The sequence below is a fragment of the Diprion similis genome, chromosome 11 (assembly GCF_021155765.1).
Source record: "Diprion similis isolate iyDipSimi1 chromosome 11, iyDipSimi1.1, whole genome shotgun sequence".
Taxonomy (NCBI): Eukaryota; Metazoa; Arthropoda; class Insecta; order Hymenoptera; family Diprionidae; genus Diprion; species Diprion similis.
Genome location: NC_060115.1, coordinates 1604119 through 1628445, shown reverse-complemented (window position 1 = coordinate 1628445; position 24327 = coordinate 1604119). Strand labels below are relative to the sequence as shown.

The 24327-nt window shown below is 39.1% G+C and overlaps 1 protein-coding gene across 4 annotated transcripts; it reads right to left on the bottom strand.

The window, feature by feature from the left end:
- Window positions 1–180: 180 nt before the first annotated feature.
- On the bottom strand, window positions 181–23803 carry LOC124412469 (MOB kinase activator-like 2). 4 transcript variants are annotated; one of them, XR_006929796.1, is made up of 7 exons: window positions 15872–16087; window positions 7318–7602; window positions 3355–3609; window positions 2549–2673; window positions 2083–2310; window positions 1679–1962; window positions 181–1257 (listed from the first exon to the last, which is right to left on the bottom strand). XR_006929796.1 is itself a non-coding variant. In XM_046892350.1 (6 exons), the coding sequence occupies exons 1-6, from the start codon at window positions 23413–23415 to the stop codon at window positions 1898–1900; spliced, it is 963 nt and encodes a 320-aa protein (XP_046748306.1). In that variant the 5' UTR covers window positions 23416–23803; the 3' UTR covers window positions 1605–1897. The 4 variants fall into 4 exon arrangements, 3 of the variants coding, with proteins under 3 accessions (XP_046748306.1, XP_046748303.1, XP_046748304.1); XM_046892350.1 differs by lacking the exons at window positions 181–1257; window positions 15872–16087 and adding an exon at window positions 23411–23803 and having other exon boundaries at window positions 1605–1962; XM_046892347.1 differs by lacking the exon at window positions 181–1257 and having other exon boundaries at window positions 1605–1962.
- Window positions 23804–24327: the final 524 nt, after the last annotated feature.

Genomic DNA, 24327 nt, shown 5'->3' with positions numbered 1-24327 from the left:
AGGTGAGAATCTCGACTAAAACCCTGTGCGATTGATTGCAAAGGAAAAGAGAAAGAAAAAAAAAGATACAAGGAAGATGTATTTTAGGCTCTTTGAAAGCAGCCCGACCCCTCCGCGAGAAATTGAATTTTAAATGGCCCAGAAGGCAATCTCCAAAGATGTCAGATAAGACGTATCAAGTAAAAGTTAAGAAGGACCTTTATCAGAATTACCCAAAGGTACAGATTAAATGTTCAATCACTAATCACTATTTTATAGTAAGTGAGTTTAATTTAGAGCTATGTATGCTGTGAACTATCAGAAGGCATTCCCAATAAGAAGAAACGGGATTTTGAAAAACCAAAATCTTCGGGAAACGGCATTGACGATACGTCGGAAAAGATAGACATCTACTACTTTGATCACGGCAATTCGGCGTACGTTTTTCTAAAATTTCCTACCATTTCTTTAATAATAGATAGTCAAAAGTAACTGTTACGGTTGAGTAAAAGGGTCGTCACTGTGCATCGACAGGTACTATCGAACAACTGATGCCCCGCCGATACTCGCTACAGAGAAATGCGCGGAACGAACGGATTACATCGCGACTCGTTTCTGGGCTGAAATATTCGGTACAATTCACATAGGGATAGCCTTTGTCACAGCTTTTATACTACAGCTGATAAGATTTTTGCTCTTCAGCATAGTAAGGCCACTTACAGTGGGAGTAGTACAAATGATTGCCGATTACTTTCTGAAGCCTTCATTGTCAATATTATTCAATGCCACGATACAACCGGTACTCATACTATTGTACAACATAGCTACATCTTTTCGAGATCTCTGTGAACCAATAGCCGAGGGACTTGGTTTCTTTTTAAGAGAGATAGCTCAGGTATTCAGGGCGTTTAGGATTGTGGAAGTGAACAATTGCACCAACAGTTGTACGTGACAAGAGGCTACACAATAAGTCATACAACTAGTAATAACTAGTAGAATTATCCTAATTAATTATGTATGCCGCTTGTAACTAGTATAAAAATATAGGTAACGTCATTATTCCATGAGTCTAAAGGTCGATTGTATCACAATAACGGAAATGAATAATGTATTAATGAACGGAACAGCAGTTACTATCGAACATTTTGTTACGTCATTCTCGAGTACTGATTCTTCTTTGTGTGCGATTGTTTCAGCTAGTAGAAATCCTGTTGCAGAAGTACACGTATTTTGCAAAGGGGTAGTTTATTCGTTCCGTCTAATCTGGATCCCATGTAGCTAAAAAAAAAATTCGTGCGATGCAATATTTTTTACTGTTCAGAATGACTTGCATTTTGCTTATATACAAACCCATAAGCTCATCAGGCATTAAGTACTCTTCGTGTACTATAGATGGATGTGAATCGTGATTAACTTATTTGTGTGACAATTAATAAAACAAAATATACAGATATACGTATTATAGATAGATATATCCGACACAAGTATTTTAACACCAGGTATATATTTGGTTTTATTTTAACTTTACAATATTGTTTTATTTATTTTTTTTTTATACAGAACAAATTATTTCTTACAGCAACTATAGCTTTGTCAATAATATTCAATAAACTTTTTGTTTTTTCTCGTTTTCTTTTTGTTTGTTTTTCATTTTCCTTCAATATATCTTACCATTTAATAAATTATGTACAATACTCACAAACAACAAACAGAGGAACCCTAATTACATCATGTAGTTGTTTTCCACACTTCTCTATGTACAGGTACTACTGGTTTTTACAGAACTGCGCTTTTCATCCACTTGCCTATATTCTGTATGGAAACTCCAAAATTCTCATAACTCTATAGTCAACAGTTAACGTCTAGCGTTATCTGATCTCAGGAACTGCAACCTCTAGCTTCATTTAACAGGATCTACCTAGGTAGTCGTGGTTGGAGTTTCCTGGATGGCTGGGGGTTGTGAAGAAGCAGGCGTAGAATCACCTGAAATGAAACATTTCTTTGCTGTCAGTCTGAAATCTCAACACAATTACACATGTAATTAAAAATTACAAATTACAAAGCTTGGTATATAATATATTTTCTACCACCGAGTATTCTCACCTAAAAGAGCAGCTTCTAAGTCCCCAAGGATCTCAGTCTCCTTCGGGTCGATAAGGTTGAAGCGTTGATTAAGAAGTGTAAGATGGGCGAATACACAATTGAGATGCGCATGCAATCCCAATAGTGCAACTTCCCTAAAGTGACAGTGATATATGTGCGCAACAACATGGTACAGCAATCGCAGGATCTTACGCACTATCGATTCAAACGAGCTTGGAAACTCGTTGGCTAAAAGCAGGCAAAAAAAATAAATATCAAGTGACGCAGAACATGAATGTTGGAGGAAAGTGACCAGCTTTTTGCAATCGCTGGTTCGAGAAAAGTTGCTTTTAATATAGTATTTTTCTCGATAGTTGAACTTGACCAGATATATTCCTTTGAAAGACGGAAGTGTCTATTTCTATTTTACTTGGAAATAAACTGTACTGAATAAAAATAGAAAGCAAAAATTTTTCGTACTACTCACCATATTTAGTAGGGAATATTGTTTCGTCACTGACAGTACGTTGTGTAAATGTCATGACGTAGTCTATGTATTGTGGAGCAGCCACTCTAGTCTTTTTTCCTTTTTCGTCAAACCATAAATATGTCCTGAAAATGAAAGAAAAAAAGTATTAAAAAAATTCAGGACACATTTATCACACAACAAATGGCCATGGTGTATTGATTATACAATGTATAATCCAACAGACATTAGATTGTTCATTAATTCGCTAGAATTAAATGAATGAATTCCTGCGATAAGCGTATTTCATATGAAAGGAACAATACAAGCGTGTAATTCGATGCGATTTTATTTTTAATTTTTTTTTTTTTTTTTTCTTTTCCTCTTTTCTACTGTAGCGTTGGTGCTGTCGTTATGATTATTTGAGCGAGCAAGTACAGTCAAGAGTATGCTGGTATATATTGATAGTTTTTATCGATATATACAGTACGGGTGCACGTATCTTTTTACGCTTCTGTAAATATAAACCGGTCATAAAATTCGTAGAATCTAAACAGTTTACAGGACGGCGACGGGGCTCGGTTATAGATATATTATATTTACGTCGGTATTTATTTACACAGGCACCGTCGATAACTAGAGATCCTTATGAAAGGCAGTAGAGTTCTTCGGCCAGTCCTCGGATCGGAAATTGAATGAGCCACTGATTTCCGTAATTTTCGCTACGACCAGGTGGCAAAATATTAGTGAATTTCGACGACGAGGTCTCGAAAATCTAGATCGTCTGTCTTTGCGTTCATGTTATTGATATTCTTTGTCGCATATACCTCAAACCAGGGCCCGTCATGTCGGGGCATCCGGTCATCGTACAAAACTCTGATATCGTTCCATAGAAGAGATTGATGTGGTCAAAAAGTGCCAGAGTGTGGGAGGCCAGCCATTCGTTGTAATCGAGACCAGCCGGTAGGTCGACGAGCATCCTCAGGTCAAGTTCCGGAAGCTGCCGTTCCAAAGCGGCTTCCTCAAGGTACAATTTGGGATCTTCCGTGGCTCCAGCATCTTTCTCCTTCCGTCGGGCTTTTCTGTAAATAATAGTAAAAAATAACAGTCAAAAAATTATAATCATCATCGTCCGCACAGTGTAATATATTATAATTTAACACACAAATACACTGCTTCAGAGAACAACGCGATGCAACGACGAGGTACGAACCAGTACAAGCCATAATTCTGGCCACTTGAACCCCACTACACACTGAGTGTAATATGCGCATGTATATATATATATACGTACTTCAAGTTACGAGCAAACATAAATTAGTTATAATTGTACCTATCGTAAAGAAGCGTTACTTTCTCAACCGCGAGAAGACAATACAACGATTGTACCTATAACCAGGACCTCAACAACGGGAAATAAATAATATCAGGCGATATTGTTATACAGACTTTCGGCTGCCACTCCTGCTTCAATCACGCGGAATTATTTATCGATCGCCTGATCGTCGTCAGAAACGTAGACGTAGCTCGTTCGCATAATCATCGTTTTCACTACTACACGTTGAATTATATAAGAAAATTGCAATATACTCAATGCACAAGTATCCAACCGAATTGGTAGGTGTTTTGAGAAATATTTAACAGTCGTTTGAACGTGACAGGTGAAAAATCAGGACAAGTGCTGCGCTGCGGTAAAAACATCGTCTAAACTTGGTCAAGACTGTTCGCTTCGTGTGTCATCTCTGGTTATATAAAGCTGATTCACGTCGCGGTGTCAACTATTTTAAACTGTAACCCTGTGGCAACATCGTCGGTGTTGCTTCGCTCCTCGCTTATGGACGAGGATTCAATGATATTTGATGATATAGTTTTCCACTCAAAGTCTGGAGATATTGTTTGCTCCTCGACGAGGAGAAGTGTTCGGTGAAAACACAAAAGAAAAAAAAAAAAAAAAAAAAATGCTCGAGTTTGGTGTACATAATCTGGCCTGCGTAAGTGACGGAGTGTCTGGACGAGCAAGGGTCGAACTCAATAACCCATCGACGATAGGGTAAAACCTTATAGGTGTTTGGGACGAGAGGGAGCCGAGATCCTCGAGTGTATTCGCGATTTAAAATGAAATCCAGCTTCACCTTGGAGAAGTAAAAAATTGATTTATGATACCCCTTTGAAGTCTGATAAGGCGTAAATGGATGTGTATATAAAAGGTAAAAGGAAGAAGAAAATTTCACGATAAAACCGACCTCGAGCAGCTTCGAGAGGTCTTGGGTTAGGTACCCACTTCTGGAAATTCCCATTTTTATACATCACTTTATCAACGACGCTAAACCATTCCGTTTTTCGTATCGAATTCTACTTGTCCGCAAAATTTTCTTACTATGATGCTAAGCATAAGTTGAGAAGTGATATTAAATATTATATCCAAAACTAAGCTGGTAATATTTGTCGAAAAAGCATTCTTCGTTTCATTGAATCCATGGAGTTGCATGGACGAGAGATTCCGGTTCGAGATCGGAGGTGGTCCGTGAGTCATCATGCAGCCGGTGTTCTTCGTTTCTTATTGCAATCGCTGACCTCCGTTGCGATCATGTCGTGACTCGGGTCGGCGACACCTCGAGTCCGGTAACCCTGATTTAGCCGCAAAAGCGAATCGAGGGCAAGAGTTTTGGTCCAGAGAGCAACACGCAAACTCTTACTTAGGTACAGTACAAGATCAGAGTTGATCCTGATTTTGTGAAACAGCGGTTATCCGAGCGTTACAGATTTAATTTACCAAAGAGGAATTCGAAAATCCAATCATTGCGACTTTTTCTACGAAGTCCGTAGAGACGAAGTTTATTTTTTTCATTTATTATTTATTTATGTTTCTATAAACTCTCCTCGAAAATGTACATACAGAACTAAAACCTAAAACTCGAGGGTGACGACACACCGCAGTAGTTAAGACTTTGAGTTAGCAGCCAGGCTCAAAATTGAAGACTTCTCCTCGTCTAAACTTTACTCAACTCAATCCGCCGTGCAATCTCCGAGTTGAGACATTCTGGATTCTTGAGTAACCATTCCGGGTGTACAACCTCAAGTTTCAAAGTCGACTTTGGCCCTCCATGCATCGAGCTCCAAAACGTGACGACGAATCGTTATCGTTTCTCTCTTAGCTAAATTCGCAAACACGTTGTTTCCTCCATAATTACTGACAAATGTACTTGACGTCTTTGCAAGAAACAGTACATTTTTTTCCCCCGACACACTTCCAAGATTCGGCGACCTGGTGTGTAGGTACGAGCATATTGTCCGCGACGGTCCGATAAAGCGCTTTTCTCCAAGCAATGCCCGGTAAATTGGCCTCGCGGCCTATTACACCAACCCCACCTACGACCACTGTTTAGCCCGCGTTCCGAATAACTTTGCATTATCGACCAGGAATAGAAAGGTTTCCCTACCGTCTAGAACCGAAAAGGCACGTTCGTTCGTCCTTTCGTACCGCCCTGCGCGACCTACATACACACCCGTCTAATCGTCATCTCCTAGGCAAGTATATATATGCATAATGCATTCGATGAGTGTGTGTGTGTGTGCGTGTGTGTACAGCAATTAGATATAAAATACATATTCGTGGTACATCGATACACGTCAAGCATACGCTATTTGCATACATCCATACGTCCAGATATGTTAGATATATGTTTATGAATACGTCTTCCCTCCCGCAGCGTAATGTGTATGTATACACAAAGAGAGTCGCTGCCGCATCGCTGATTAAGTGTAGATACGTGTATGTATGTACGTGTGCATATAGCTATTTGAATTCGAGGAATAATTGATCCGTCAAAACATTTATAAATTATATATAAATATACGGAAGTAACATGTATATAGTATATGTAGGTATAATGTATATGCGTTAGGTATGCAACAAGGAAAAACAAGCTAAAACTGATAGAATCCAATAACTCTTTTTATAGGTATAGGAATGCAAAACAATCAAAAACGATCTCTGAAATAGGTCAATTTGATTTTCGCATTGCACGATGGAATATATGTATACAGTAGAGTGGTCCTTAAAAATGTCATTTCCGAATTCTTACCGCCTCGCCTTTGAATCTCAAAATTTGAAAATTCAAAGTAGCGAATTCAATATGGGGGACCAAAACCCCAAAAGTCACTTGATATTGCCACATTGGATCCACCATTTTGAATTTTGTAATTTAGAGTTCAGATTTGTAACCAGCGACCTCGAAAACCTCCGCAGTACCGAGTTTTATCGAAATCAAATGACTTTCTGGATTTGGCTCCACTATATTAGATCCGCCATTTTGAATATTCAAATTTTGAGTTCATATTCATAATCAGCTACCCAAAAACCCCGCCTAAACCAAATTTCATCTGAATCCGTTAGGTAAATTTGACGTGTCCCTGAAAGGGTTGAATGAAATCCACCCTTTTTGGGGCGTGAGTTGGAGTTGAGATAAAAATCCCAAAAAAATTAGGGAATTATTTTTCATTTACCTGGCTCCGATTTGGGAATTTCTTAAGAACCACCCTAGTATACACGTGACATAATTTTTACCTAAAAAGCAAATCGTCACTCTTTAACATTCATAATTCCGTGAAACTTTGTCGACCATTTTGAATTTTCTTATTATCGGCAAAACTAAACACCTGATCGGTGAAAATCCATGATATGTGGTAATTCTCAATCTGAAATCGGGCATTTTGGCTTTCGACAATATTCGCGTCTCGCTTTGTTTTTCCAAGTAAGTACCGGATGGGGGGGGGGGGGGGGGACTCACGCGACTAGTTCACCGAAGAGTCGTATCTTCCTGTGGCAGGTATCAAAGAGGGAGAGTCGCGAGGAGACGTTCGTCGCTCCGGTGGCCGAGGACGAGGACGAGGAGGAGTTGTGCACGGGGGTGGCGGGCGCCGAGGCTGAGGACGTCGTCGTCTCCATAAGGGCGACTGCCCCCCGTGCCGGCGACCGCATCATTATCGGCGTATGTATCCCCGATGCGGATACCGAGGACGATGACGATGACTCCAAGTGATTATCGCTGATTCCACTAAATTTCTCGCGCGTACTACATGCACAGAAAATGTAATTTTTTACTCTTTTTTTTTTTTTTTTTTTGGTTGTTTATTTTTATCTTGATTTTTTCATTCTTTTAATAATAATATATCATATATCATCGTATAATTTGATGGTAAATTTACGTCTGCGAATTTGATTGTTATTCTCGGTATTTCTGTATTTTTCTTCTTTTTTTTTTCTTTCTCATATTCTAGTCTCATATATTTGAGAGTTGTTTGTCTCGTGACGTCACGTCCGCTTGCCACTTGCGGTTTTTCTTACACGTACTGTAATCTAATCGTTTTCTTTCTTGCCTTGTAATATTATTACAAGCAGTAAACGCGTATGCGATAAAAATTCCGGATTCTCTACAACCTTGGAAAAAAAAAAATTGAGTGTCCCGTTTACGAAGAATTGTAATTTCAAGAAATAAAAATAAAGATCGCAATTCGAACAAGGTGTAATTTTATTGAATGCATAATTCGTCGCTTTTCAATCACCCCCTGCCACTGTGAAATCGCTAATCGATCGTGCCATCAATAAACTGAAACGCTGACTCGTACCGATCACTTCAATCTTTGTTTCATTATACTTATTGTATTATTATATTGTATGTACGTCGTGCAACATGAGTGCATATATATATTCGCGATATCGCGGTCAATGACGCACCCCACTGCACATGCATGCACTGCATTGTCGTGTGTTTTTAGCAGCCGCGGTTGAATCTGATTGTGCGCCTTGTAAATATGCTCAACTAAACGTGTCTCACTCTTTGTCTCGAAGTCGGGAATCAAAGCTCTATATATATATATATAGTATATATACGTATAGTGTATACAGTATATCTACATATACATATGAGAAATTTTAAGAGACAATTAAAGAAAAATTACAAGATACAAGTAGAAAATCTTGATTCATATTGATATCACTTTTATATATTATTATTATGAGATTTGGATGTTTTATCGTGACGCACATTTTTTCATTTTTTTTTATAGCCACATCCGGTCTGCCTTGGCGCTTTAATATCGAACTGCGGTCAGTGGTTTATTAAAATTAAACCCAGGCGGATAAAGTATAATTTTAATTAATATAGGATATATACGATAGCGGCGAAATCTGTACGTAGAAAAAAAAAAAAAAAAACGTACGAAATTATTATATAAAATATGTAAAACTTTACTTGTGTTAGGTATTAGCAAAATATAGTTAATATTCGTCAAGTGGCAAGCGTCTGTGGCGATGTGGTACGATATTAATTAATAAACGTGTATAAAAAAAAAAAGAACGTAATTTCAGTGAAATATATATATACACACATATAGGTTATATGCTGTGTTACTATACGTACATATATTTGAATATGTACATCTGCAGGCAATAGGAGAAGAAAATCCCGCGAATTCTCGTTTATGCAACTTCATATATAAAAGGGTTGCAGTATTGACATTTATATATATCTATGGATTTTCTTATATATTGTACAAGAAATAAAAAAATTAAGCGCGATAATAAGTTATGGCTCGAATTTGATTGTACGAAACTTGAACACGCAAGAAAGAAACGAAACAAACAATCAGTTCGATATTAAGAAACAACCGATATTCCCGAAAAGTAAAAACTCAAGTTATAATTGCCCAACTTTTCCTTATCCGGTGATTGATTGACGGGTTGATTGATCGACTCCTTGCACGACTACTTTCTACGTTATGAGAAAGCAGACTGCCCCGTAAACGACAGGCATATTGTTACTGTATAGGAATGCAAAAACGACGCACAGACACCTTAAAAATAAAAAAAAAAAAATAAAAAAACGACAAGAAGTGAAGAAAAAAAAAAACTCGGAAACGAAGATGAAATAACCGAATAAAATCGATCTTTCTCTCGGATTGTATTACTGCTCTGGTTAACTTCACGTGGATTATGATTATTAATATTCTTTGTTTCGTGGTCGTCGACGTCTTCTTCTTCTTCTTCTTCTTCTTCTTCTTCTTCCTCCTCTTTTTCTTCTTGTACGTATAATATAACAGAAACGACAAACACTGTTAAAACTCGACGCGTTTCCCGCACTGTTCAAGGTATTATATCTCACAAGGTAAAAAAAACGGATATTTTATCGTTCAAACGAAGGATCGCGAGATCCTCTCTTCGTCCTGCAGCGACACACTCGTTGCAACGTCGATATCTGTCACGTGTATGTGTCTGTGTACGCTTCCGTGTCCGTGTCCGTGTGTTTCTTTTCAACGTCGCGAACTCGCATAATCGTGCATCAGGGGTTGGGCGTCGCGGCGGCAATGCGGCGTCAGTTGCGTCGCGATGCTCTCGCCACGGCGCGGGACGCCGGATCAGCTGTTGGCGTCGGAGCCACGAGTCAGCTGACTGGGTCACTCTGGTTTCTCCCCCCGAAACTCCTCCCACGCCCCCCACCCCTGACCACCCCTTCTTATCCTCCTTCTCCGCCATCTCCGCTCCTCTGCGACAATCGATATGACCCGACACTGTATAGGTATACATACATACATACATACACATATATATACATCCCGGAGCAGCCCCACTGACACACCTACGCATGTTGTACGCATATCGGATGACGCTTACAATTGGAGACGTTTTTAAATTCTGCGAAGGGTAGTTCGCTTATTTGATAGTATATATATATACGCCGATTCCATATGCGATGTACGCTTCGTAACGTGTCTCGTTTAGCCAATTATCACCGAATAACTGTCATTCAAGGCGAGAATATGAATTTCCAATGCAATTGAAATTTTTTTTGGAAAAAAATATTCCATTTCTAGGTTTTTGCTAAAACGTATTTTTTTCCGACGTTTTACCAGTTATAGTATATATATGTTACTAAAATCTAAATCGTTCAACTTACTAACTCTACCTACATACGATTAAAGTTCGATTCTAATTGAAATCATATCAAATTCCCATGATAGAAAAGTGAAATTTTCAGTTTTTTTCATGACCAAATTAAAGATCCCTTGACAATTCCAGGTTTTCTGGATTTTCCAGGTTTGTGGCCACCCTGCGATGTATCATACTGTGCGTTGTTGTAAAAATTGGTAAAAATCAATAAATTATAAAAATAATAATTTAACGACCAAGATAATATCGTGAGAAAGTTTCCAGAAATATTAGCTTTGTCCGTTACTCGAGGAATTAGATTAATACTATTATAGCACAACAAACTTACGTGGAATCTATATACCCTGTACAGTGCAAAATTAAATGATTCATAACGCACGACGATGCGTACGGATCGACGAGTGAATGGTGTGTATAATATTCATGATAGTCGATTATAATCATACGTATAACGATGCGTAAATATACGAATTGAAGGCATATCGAACCCTCAACGAGCCGAGGAGAATTATAGTTGTAATAGTCCTCAGTTTCCGCTATTTATAAAACGAAAAACGACATTTGGTGAGATAATTTTTTATTGTTACTGAGAGAGCTCGCTGATTGTCGGATGCAAAATCTGTCGCAAATGCTGCAGACTCTTGGAAAATAAATCAAGAATTTTTGTGAACTGCTCGTTATGATATTATATTTGCAGAATTGTGTATATTGCCGACTAGACTGTCCGTCAACACAATTATAGTCAATGCAATACCGTGACGATGATCATTCTGCGGTAAGAGATTGTTAAGCATAAAATTGCATCCTCGGAGTACATCTGCACTCATTGTAATCAGAGTTTTGTGCAGTTTATTGTGCAGATTAATATATATATGTATATGTATATAATGACGTAGCGGGAAAGACGGTTTCGCGCATCTGTTCTTCGATCTCTGACGCACGCGCGATGATTTCTGCATTACGTAACCGCGGTGTGAGAAACTAGCGTATCTTATAGTTTTCAATTGAATAATATTAAAAATTCGATTTTTGCAAAAGTAAAAAGTAAAGAATATCTCAGAGCTAAGAAAGATACCGAATTTTATAGAAAATCAAATTAAGTTCCACGCACAACCATCAAACTTTTTTTTACCTTCTTTCGAATGTAAGAAAATTTTTAACACCGCTTTATTATTTTATCATCCACTCAGATAGTAATATTAACAAGTATTTTTATCTTAAAAAAAAAATCTATACACTTATAATTATGCGTATAAATTACAGTCCAGGCAGCTGTGATTTCCCCTAACCCATATATATCACTAAAGCTAAATATAATTAGAAATGCGATAAGAACTACCACAGAAATTGGCAAATTATAAACATAATATTACGAGTAAATCTAACATAATTAATGAATTTTTACACCCTATTGAAGAAAACAAATCTAATCCCATCTTTATCCATTAATTAATACACACATTAGCTTCCTATAATCTTTTCCGTGCGAACAAGATATTGAGAAAAAAAAAAGATACGTTAAACATTAGCTAAACAATAATACGGGAGGAAAACAAAGAGAAGACTAAACAAACTAGATTGGCGTGTGCATCGTGGTCGTGGTGGGGATATTTTGACTAAAGATCGTCGTCGAAGCTGAGGGAGAGAGAGAGAGAGAGAGAGAAGTCATGGAAAAGGGGTGGTGGAGAAAGTGACGAGTGAAAGAGAGAGAGAGAGAGAAAGAGAAGTAAAGGAAGGAAAGCCCCTCGTATAATAACGCAGACGAGAATGGAAGTCGAGAAGAGAGTGGAAGGACGGCTGCTGGCGCCGGTTCGTTTCGCTGCAGAAGATTGCCGAGGGTTCGCGATCGATGGACCAGCGGCGCCTAGGCGACGCGACTCCTAGGTGGACCGACGAGACTGGAGCAGCACCCCGGCGCGTTGTTTGCGTTTGTTTACACCACACGACGGATCGTCATCCCCTGCAGCATCCCGGTCCAGTCGCGACACGACGAGACGCGTCGCGACGACGTTGGCGAGGGGCGGTAATTCGACGCCCTATCGCCGCCCCCCCTTCGACGTTTTATCCGCACCTCTTCGCTCCGGTTTCCCCGAGGTTATCCCTCTCCGACACGCGGTGCGACACACCGCGGGAATTTCCACGCCACCCCCGTAGCGTACGAATTTAACGCTTGTACGAAACTCGGACGTATCACGAACGGAAACGAATTCGAGGTTTATTAGCGTGAAACTATATTTTTCCTTGGAATTGGGTATATAAGAAGGGTTCTTGAGTTGACTGATCTTCAAAATGGAGTCAGATCTGAGAATTTTTTAAATTCAACGTTTATATTTTCAGTCCGCCATATTGGATCCATTATTGGGTCAAAAACCAAAATTACAAATTTTCACTTTTCTAGTTCACATATACCTACTTTGTTTATTTATAGAGCTCAATATATTCGCAAAATCATCATAATCCCTCTTATGACATCGACCTTGACATCTTAGAAGTCCGATTATGCGGCAAAAAAATACCAGCGATATCTAAAAAATGGAATATAAATTTTGAATAATGGATTCAAAAAAAAGTGTCTAACATATGAGATGTTGTGCCGCAAAAGTTTAAATTCTTCAATACTTCGCATGTTTTAATGTGTGCAACGATACAGAATCTTTAATTATAGGACGTCTTTTATTCAATAATAACAATACTAACAATAATAATATTGCGGTCTAAAGTGAACGATAATTAAGAAAAATTATATAACCCTTACGAATGTGTTCGCAGCACATTGATGAGGTTTATATTTGAAGTTGGCACTTTAATAAAGTGGGAGTGTAAAAATAGACGCACGTTATACATGGCACGTCGCATGTGTACCGTATACATATATATACAAATATATATATATATATCATCATCATCATCACACACTGAGTCGTCTGTCCGCCGAGCTCGTTTATCCATCCATCAATCCGTCCATCCTAATATTCTTTAAGGAACGACGATGATCATTCCTTGTTATAAGACGATCCACTCGAATGATCGATGAATCATACTCCCAGCGGCGGGGCCAATACGCGAGCGACCTTCGCATCATTTTTATAGTCATCCCAGAATGAGGAAGATTCGTTGCAGTATGTGCCGTTGTACCATATACTAGCAATGTTACGTATACCTATGTACCATAATACGTCAGGTCCGATATCTATCATCGCGTTATAGCTTTGCCTCGTCAATTGCTCAAATTGCTCGAGAGAAGGCTCCTATTGTATCCCAGGATATACTCTACATCGATCAGCCAATTAATCACGATCAAAGATTATCTATTCTGACGTAGATGGGTAACAGGTAGACGATTACCTACTAACCGATTTCTTCATACCAAAGGGGTGGCGTTGAAGCAACGATAAAACACACAACGGAATACAATGTATACAAGGAGATCATCAAAATAATCATTATTATTATTGTTATTGTTATTATTAAACGTGTACTCAATGCAGTATGTAGTCATTTTGCGTATCTGGCCAATTTTCCGGGTTCTCACTCTCTCTCTCTCTCTCTCTGATAAAATGTATAGCGATATAAAGAATCGAATCAATACTCTTTGACGTCACGCGGGTTAGCGCTTGAATTGGATACGTATATGTACATACACCTCGCTCGATGACGAGTGTGTGTTTTATACGTAGAAGAGTTGGGCGCTGCGTCGTATAATCATGAATGATACTAGCAAGCATATATCAATCCCATGATATGAAATGTTTAGATATAATTACAGAAAGCGCGGCATATTTTTTTTTAATAAAAACTTTTCCATACCGGTACAGCTGCTAAATGTTATATATATATATATATACATCAAGTATTAAAAAAATAAAATAAATAAAGAAAATGATAAAAAAAATAAATAACGATTCAATCCATTTTTTCCAACGATCACGAGAATCTTGATCAAAAAAACTGTTCGTCACTTGTGTATACATATAATACTAATTGCACATACGTGAAGCACGCTACTCGTACATACACGCGTCCATCTTTTATGTAAACATAATTACAACAGTACCCTCTTTGAAGTTCACTGTTCGTAATTACTGAACTAAGTCTAATTAAGCGGCTGAATAGAAACGATCTTTCAACAAAAGATACACGATATTCCGAGGTAATTACTTGTCAATAGGCAAGCAAATTCTCCTCAAATAGTTCTTATAGATTATTCTCTTTCGTTCATTCACTCTATCGATGTTATACGTTTACAATGTGAGAACGTAGAGTTGTTAACGTTTCCTTCTTAATTTTGCTCTATCACCAGTGTGTGAAAAATACGCGACGAATGATAATGATGATAACGAGTGCGTGTCTCGGCACCATATTTAAAATTGTCTGAATCAGTCAGACAGACAGACAGACAAACAGAGAGATGGAACGTCGATAAGGGGGATCCCCTGGGGACGGTGAAAGTCTGTTGCAGGTGTCGAAATCTTTCTTCCGTCAGCAGCCAAGCTGCGTCCTGCACTAAATGTGTATTACAACAACAACAACCATAAGTTCATACAACGAATTAACCTATTTTTTACACGCAAGTGCATCGAATCGATGTATTTTTGTTAATTTTTTGCCTATAGTAATAATGATTCCTTTCCTAATTTTCATTATTGCCAATATTAATATAGTATATTACACACAACGCCTGATAATTCCATTATAGTTGTAAAACTTTCTACTCGATCTCGGTTCTTTGCTTATTATACAATAACATTATACATACATGTATACGTATGCAACATACGCAGACGTATGCATATGTAAGTTTGTAAAGTGAGAGCTGACGTTACGAGTCGAGCAGTCCATTCAGCAAGAGAGTGAAGTTCGTGACGTTAATGTAACGATTCGTTTTTAGGAAGAATCATCATTTCGCAATTGTAGGATCGTCTCAAATTGACTAACCTATTTTTAACAAGCAACAAAGTGTATTCAGATTTTGGAAATTAAAAACTTTCAAAGTCGTTCTAAAGTTTAAAAGCAATGATTTTAGGTTCAATATTTCGTTACATTAACGTTGCTTGAATTAAGTTGAAATTAAAGTTTGTTAATCGGACCAGGGACTCAAGGTCCAATTCAGTCCAATCAATTTATAAATAGATTTGCACATTAATTACAAAAGTTTCATTGCTTCGAATGTCACATGAAGTTTATAACTTCACATCATTAGAGAGAAAGAGAGAGAGAGAGAGAGAGAGAGAGAGTTAAAAAACCGTGGGCTTTTGCCTGCGAGCCCGCAGTTTCGGTTAACCAAAATAAGTCACTTTCGCACTACAATTTTGCAATTATACGTATCAGTGTGTAATGATAGACAAGCAGGATTCCTAGGTAATAGAATGACGGTCTAGTAACTTGATGAAACTGACCTGCAGAAGCAAGTTACGGTGTCCTCGACGTCCAGGGCTAAGGAAGTGTCAATGGCGGAATACTTGAGCACTTTTCTACTCCCGATACCAAACATAGCAAGCCAGCTGTATATCGTGTAAGCCGTTTGAAAACCAAAATGAACAAAGAAGAAAGAAACGACGCCGAACCGTAGACTCAAACGTCACAAAGCACCTGAGTAGGTATAATCGAGTTTATCTCGTTGCCGACCGGTGCAGTCTCGCATAATACGACACTTGACCGAAAAGAAGGATAAAATTGATGTAACGCGAGGATACGAGGACACGAGGAACGAAGGAGAACCGCTGCCGCTGGAGTAGAGTTTTGTAGGTTATACGGTCGGCTGGGACCGACGCTGGCAGGTTGTAACTTGGGACTTAGGACCCACTACGGATACTGTGGGTCGTGGGACCACCGCCTCCTCTATCCAGCGTTCAACTCACTCGCCATACTCGCGTTTACTCGCTCTCTCTTCGCCGATGCGGCACGAGTAAAACCGAGAGCTATAGGGGCTTCTCGTTCAGCCGATGAGGAGATGTAACACGTTGGCAAACTTGCATAGTTATACCCACCTGCGTGTGTACACACACACACACACACACACGTATATACACCGCCAAATTTAATTATACGTCGGGAAAAAAAGGTAAATAAATTAAAATAAAGGCGAAATAATACTGTGCCTATGCCAACACACTGCGGCACATGCGCGACGAAGAAGCCGAACAAGTTATAGTCTCACCTCGGCGTCATCAAGTGTATATATATATATATATATATATATACCTACATCATACCTATATCTATGTTTATATATACATATTTGCATCTGTAGATAATAGTTGTGTAGTAGTAAACTAATGTGAATTATTGTTAAAATGGTAGAAGGATGCTGCTGTCTTCATTGTTGTCCCCTCGTTTTCAATTTACATATATTCATATAATATTGCGTTAATGCCTTCTTCTCATGATTCTCAGCTTTGACTTGACAATAATTTTCTTGCGAGACGACGAAACGAAGATTGTCCATGTTTCTACGCGACAATGTGCGCGTACTACGTCTTCTACGTACATAACAGGTATATACCCGTCGTACATATGCGGGTGCCTGATACATGGATATTATTTGCTTGGGTAATACACGTCCGGGGGGGAATTAGACAGCCGCACATGTGTGTTGAAGTCTGCAGCGATCGACGTGAAGGACTTTGAAAAATTTCGTCAAAGTAATTCGAATTAGTCGCGGTTGCGTTGTTTAAAAAAAAAGTGGGAGTGCATGGTAGAGTTGCCCACAAAGTGTGCTATCCAATCGGAAAAGAAAGAAAGGCAAGAAGGAAGGGCAAAGAAGAATATAACATATATATATATATACAAGAGTATACTTAAAGATTTAGGCGTGGATAAAGTGTAGGAGGGAGGACGGCGAAACTCGACTAGACGGTAGAAATTTCGGATTTAAGTATATATATACGACATAAATCCCGAGGGATGTTGCAGGTTTCTATGTGTACATATATATATATATATAACTAGACTGCATATACACTATGCATGTGACAAGGTACCTCTGTATACCTGAGATGATATAAAAATAAAATGGGAGAAGAGGTGGAGAAATAGCCTAAAGGACTTTATGCCCAGGCACCCTTAACTTCTTCATTCACTCTCCCCCGGCTCCGCCGACCGTTTCCGCCCCCATCCCCGAAAGTTTAGTTTCTTGGAAACAATATAATCGACGAGGATGCCCTGCACACAGTGTCGCGGCAGTTGTATTTTATTCTTCTTCTACGGAGGAGGAACAAGATACCCATCCACGTCCCCGTAATCTTACACCGACCCCGCGAGGAGGATTCTATTCTTATAAGGCTTTCGATAAAACTTCAAACTAGGTAGATATATATATATACATATATATATATATGTATAATATACACATAGCATTTGCGGAAACCGTCGTTATAATGTCATCGTCGAGAAAAATGAGCGCCTCTATTAGATATATTATGTTTATTTATATATACATGTATATACACGCGTATAAGCGTGACATTTGCACGAAAAAGAGCGCAAAAAATATATATTAGCAGACGCACACAAGAACTGGCCAAATGTTTCAAGTTTGAATAGTATATATACGACGAATAATATTCATGTGGATTATACATATATATAACAGGACGACGGATGTGACATTACGCAAAAATAAAAATGACGAGGCCACCTGAACGAACGACTGTGAATGCCATTACGCATATATAATAGGATGAACACGCATAGGCCGAGCACGTTATTCGCACGGATTCATGATCAAAGCGTCTCCGCCTCGCCACGTACGTCGCTCGAATAACACCGTACGTAGCGTAAAACGTTGTATCATATTATTCCGCATTAAGGTGATGTGGTACGCCTACCCTTACCGACAGAGGAAACTCACCCTTTACCGTCTTCTTCTACAGGGGTGAGTTTGCTCGGTCGGTAAAGGTGGGAGTACTACGTGGCCTTAATATATATACACTTGGTCGTAATTCGGATTTATTTTTTGTTCGATGAATCCAACGACGCCGCTATACTCGCAGATGGATTGTTAAGATTGACTTGGAATTCCAGGGAAAAAAACAATTTTTCGTTATGCATAATTATGGGATGTATACAGAGCTGGAGTAGGCGAACGAATTTGTTTACGGCTCGTAGTTTTTATCGTTGTAAAGTTCTTCTAGGAATTGTTTTTCAAAGATAGGTGGTTTATACGTGTGTCGGTGAGCTGTGCGGAAAAAGAGACTCTCAACGCGGGAGACAGTTTCAATGTATAATTGCAAAGTGTTTAACTTTTGAGAGGAGATTTTTTTCCTTGTCTCTCTCCGTCAGTAAACAACTTCATGACATGCGTCAGATATTACAATCTATGTAGCATCTTCGCAGATTCCCCAAGTTGGATAATTATAGAAACCTACAGGCAAAACAGAGTCACGTCTAATTGCGCGCCGCAGCTGATCTTTCTCTCTTCCTTCTCTCTCTCTCTCTCTCTCTCTCATTCTATCCATCTTTCTCCACAGTGCGTGAGTCACACTGACCAATTTGTAGATCTCTCGTATATCTATAAGTGTAAAACAAGACTTGATATCTTGCACACCTGCATCCGCGTCACCTGATTTATTTTTATTCCTTTACCACGTAAATCAATTTGTACGTTTGTTTTTACTCGTGTTTAATTTATTATAAAACTTCGGATGCAATAATTCGTGCGTTGTTTTTCTATATCAGGTAAATTCAGAGCAAAAAAAGGAAAATCAGAACCGGACTCGAGAGTTTAAAAAATTCACAACCTTACTCAGAACATTCAAGAAATTTTTGAAAAGTTGTTGGTACAGAAGCCACCTGATATCTTTCCTTCTCTCCAACTTTGGTCCCCGAGTGCGGAGGAAGAGCCACGAGGATATTTTTTCTCTCTCTTTATTTTCTCCTTCTCCGGCCCGAGTAGACGATAAGACTCGAGATACATGTATATATACCTCCCTACTGTTTATGTTTGTTTTGTTGGTTTCTTGTATAAACAAGAAATCTCTTCGAGAGATTTTCTCGAAAAGATACGAACGAGAAGATACGATGGCAATTTTGTGAAAAATTTAGGGAACCCGCAATATTTATCTCGAGTGAAATCTCAATCATAAAACGAGAAAAAAGGAGGACGAAGTATTTTTTCTTCCTTACCCTTCATTTCTTTCGAGAGTAAATTTGAAATCTTGCTTTCATTTTGCTTATTCATTTCGTACGTTTCAACTCAAATTCGCAATACAGATATTGTATAACGCAAACTCTCTGATCTTGACTGTATATACATAATAGCAAGAATGCGATCGTTCGTTCGAGTAAAAAATTCGCCCTCTCGATGATTTTTATTTAACTTTTTCTTCTGTATTGTAACTTGGCAGAAAACCAGCTCGGAGCGAAGCATCTCCGTGAATAAAAAGCGAAAGTATGAAAACCGTGTTAAAAAAAAATCTCATGCTAAACAAATCGATATATACATAGCAATTAAGTACTGATCAGATCGCAGATAGAGAAAAAGAAAAATTGCTGCATGTAAATATGTGTATGTGTGTATGTATATATATATATAGTATATACATACACACACACACACACACACCTAAAACGCGTAACAGCCTAAAGCGAGAAAAAATACGAGCTCCTTTCCGCAAATCCTTTCATCCCCCTCATCGCGTCTCGATAAAGATTTTCCTTCCTTCCAGTCGACCCTGCACCACCACCACCACGACGACGACGAACCTTGTAGAGCTATAACGTTCGTGTTAAAAATAACCGAGTGAAAACAAACATCTCACACCTTATATGACGTATACCAAGTACGGTAGGCGTAATCGTGTGCAAAGCCAGCAGGTCTGAAAGTTGAGACATGCATTATACAAGTTTAAAAGACGAGGCGATTCAGAGATCCCCAAAAATTATTTTTTGAGATTAAACTATGTCCCTCTGAAATAAGTTTCAACCGTCCAACCGGATTTATTTCGCTTCTCCCGTTTAAGCTTGTAATAAAAAAAAAACATATTTCCTAACGTCGGCGCGAAAGATCGCTGACTGATTTTCTCCCCGTCGAATAAAATTTCCTGATCTCGTTTCCTGAAGCCGTGTTTTCTCGCCTTCTTTAGGCCTCACTTTTTGTAGGCCGCCACGTGCTCCTTGATTTTTCTCACCCACCCACATGTAAGTATGCGCAATGGTAGAGCCGAATCCGCCCACAACGCGGCAAGATGTTCCTCTTAATAAATAATAACGGGTCTGAAGAAGACGATTTACCGTTTTATCACGATTTACGAAGCGAGGCACTGCGCGCGGCATCGTTCCATAACAACGCTGGTGTTACTAGTTGTTGTTGCAGGTTAAAACCGCTTACCGTACTCGCGTAATCCAGATTTTTCCAGGCAACGTCGTCATCGTCGTCGTCGTCGTCGTTGTCGTCGCGTGAGTTTATATTATATAATCAGTATAATTTGTAGGCTCGGATTTTGTGCGTTGCGATCAAATCACGCCACATGATTAGTAGTACATAGCAACACGCTACGTAACGCGCAACGTACTTCGGGCTTATACGCACAGCAGATAAAAAGGAACTATCATCACGAGCGAGCAAATAAACCCAAGAATGAATATATACGTGCTATTTGTTAACCGGAAATTTTTCTCATCTTCTCTTTTTTTTTTTTCTTTTCCTTTCTTTTCTTTTATTGCGTCTAGATATTTAACCACGCAAAAAACGTAGGAATATCTCCGAAATTTTCCTTCGATATCTATATACATATAATAACACGTATATACTTCGACGTTGCGTAGCGGTTAGGCATGATTCACTGCAACGGCGAGCGTGGCAATAGTTACCCATCGTCCTATATAGTCGTTTTCTTACATACACACATATATATGTATACATATATATATAGCTTTGCTTTAGCACAACGTGAGTCACTCTCCTCGTTTTCCGTGTGAAAAGAATAACGCGTTATTTCTCGCGTGGGTGATGTTGTTGTTGTTGTTGTTGTTTTTTTTTTTTTTTTTTCAAGTTAATATTGCAATTCGACAGCTACACCTTGCATTGGTAGAAAATTTTGACAAAATGTTCAGGAATGATTAATCAAAGAAGGGCTGCATTGATGCGGCACAAGCAGCGCTTTATTACACGTGGGCATGCAAATATTAGCTCTCGGTCTGCAGGCTCGTTCCTTTATCTTTTACAAGGTACGCAACCCGACTTGTTATACCTTTTTATACTATATTCCGATAACGAGAGGAAGTAAAAGAGAGGATCTGTGTTGAAAATTATCGCGACGGAGATAAGAAGAGAGGGATAAGCCTGCACACAGATGGAGAGGACGGAGGCATTTTCATATTTTATCCTAATCGGCGAAAATGACGTACGTAAGAAACTTAAGTGGTGATGCTGGAAACAGGCGGATAATAATTTAGGAAAACAATAATAAGATGCAGGGGCAGCGGGGGAAAACGAGAGAGAGGTAAATTTAACGAGCAACTCGTATACACCAGCCTATTATAACGTTATATTTCTTCCGTTCTGCTTAGCCTTCCGTAAATTTTCATCATCATCATTGTAATCCCCGTCTTCGTATTAAATTATTACAGATATTAAATTTCAATTTATCGAGTGATACACTGTTCACGAGCTATTCTTATTATACGTATTACGTGTTACTGCACAAAGCGGCGAGGTGTGACCAAAGAAAAAAATACACGTCAATATAGATGTTTAATAGAAGTAGGCAGGTATGAATATAGCAAAGAGACTAGAGGCCGGTATGCAGGGTAAATCGTTTTTCTTCATCCATCGGTAGGTATAATGTACTTTATTTATATAACACGATCCGAAGGCTGAGCATAAACGATTATAGATCGCCGTCGTCGTGTGACACAACTAACACATCGTCGAGTGGCATGTGTGTATGTATATTACGTATTTTTGCGCAGAATTTACGGCACGTGTAAAAACACCGTCGTTGTAAGGAAAAATAAAAGAAGAAGAAGACGGAGAAGAAAAAAGTGAAAAAGCTCAGCAATTTGGGGTGCAAGTTTCGCCGTATATATAGCTGAATAAACACAAAGGCTTTTTCGAGCGTTGTTCGAAATTGTTAAGGCTGACACAAGGCCCTGCCGTTTTTCGCTGAAAATTAGCTAAACAAGCGTTTTGAATTAGAGCACAAAGCGGCTCTCGTTATACTCTCTCACTTCGCCGCGCCGCCGCAGCAGTTTAGGTATCATTTTCATTAATTACGTATGTTAACGATCTGTGCGATAATATTCGCACACACATCAAAACGTGAGCGGCGTTTCGATACGGTTTAACGTACCTGTGTGGAGATCGTGATGAACAACAACGATAGCCTCAGGGCGTGTTAATTAACGTACACGATACGTGATACCGCAGAGCAGGCTGTAAACAGGCGTAGTATTCAACAAATAACCATCGACGCTATAATCCTGATGACTAAAGTTACCTCATCAAATTGTCGGACCCGTGTATGTATGTACTTCGACGACTCACCGACCAAAGTTGAAACTTGAACGTTCAATGTCTAACCGCTTGTACCTACGTAGCACAGAATGGTAAATAATAATGCACAAATTACCGCGACGAGTAAGTAACTTGATCGCGGATAAGTTTACCGAGAAATTGATCCTAATTAGAGAAACATACTGCCTGAGATAACGCACATCGTCGTCGATGATGACGGGGATGAACAAGACGGTAACGAACTTTGAGTTTTCAAATAATATGCATCGATGATAACGCATTTTTTGACCGATTCGTTTTCGGCTGTTGATACGCGATATTCGCGGTTAAGCGATGCGTTTTCGCGGTGATGCGAATTGACAGATATATCGGTGAAAAAGTAGGAACGTGAGGGGAGCAGAGAGCGGTGGTAGGTAACCTCTACCACCGGAGGACCGCGATGCTAATTGAAGGGATGAAATGTCAGGTTTTGAAAACTTACCCCATAAACCAGTCCACGGTATCGCGGAGATATTCGGGTAACCTGTCCAGCTTGGATGATTATTGGTTAGATCACCGGCGTGGAAGTCAGTAAAACCGAAATATCCTTCGACTAGCACTTGCAGCACAATCTCATGAAATCTAACATGGCGAAGGTCTATTGTCACCTGTTCCCGTCATGCCCCACTTGACGTCAAAATATAGTTGTTTAGCTAACTGGGCGTCGATTTATTATCACCCAGTTCAGTTCAACGCTCGTTCAGCGAACTAGCTGATCCGTATTAACTTTAATAACTTACTATCACCCGAGCCAAAACTCGAATAAACCACCTGACGCAACAAATGCAACCTCATAACACAGCTGATCCAACGTTTCTCTCGCTTCGCCTTCCGAGTTTTCGTTCATCTATTCGCCGCCAGGCGGCGCTTCAGACTTTTGTCGACGCTTCTGCCACCTTCGAGCAACTATCGAACTCGGACGAGGCCTGGAAGCGGAGCGCTCTTCGATCCGGTGTGAGGTGTCGGAACTACTTATCGACGGTGTAAGCCCGTGTCACCAACCGACCGTATTTACGATATCGAAGGCCGCCGATAATGCAGAGAAATTATGTGGAAGAATCAGTTGATTTTTTTAAACCGTGTCAATTGAGTTGCCTAAATGCAGGCGAGTAGTGTGATGTGTTTCCGCATAATGTCCGGGTAAATACATGCCTGATATTTGAAGATTTGCACATTTGTAAAATTAATGTTATATAACTCAATCGATAAATAACGCTACAAAATAGAAATCAATGTTGAAGTTTATTCTCTTTATTGAAATTTATTGGAACACATACCTCTACTGTCGACGGAAGATATTCAACTGCCATAAGCGGAGATGACCCGGCTGGATCAACTTGGACCAGTACAGTAGACGTG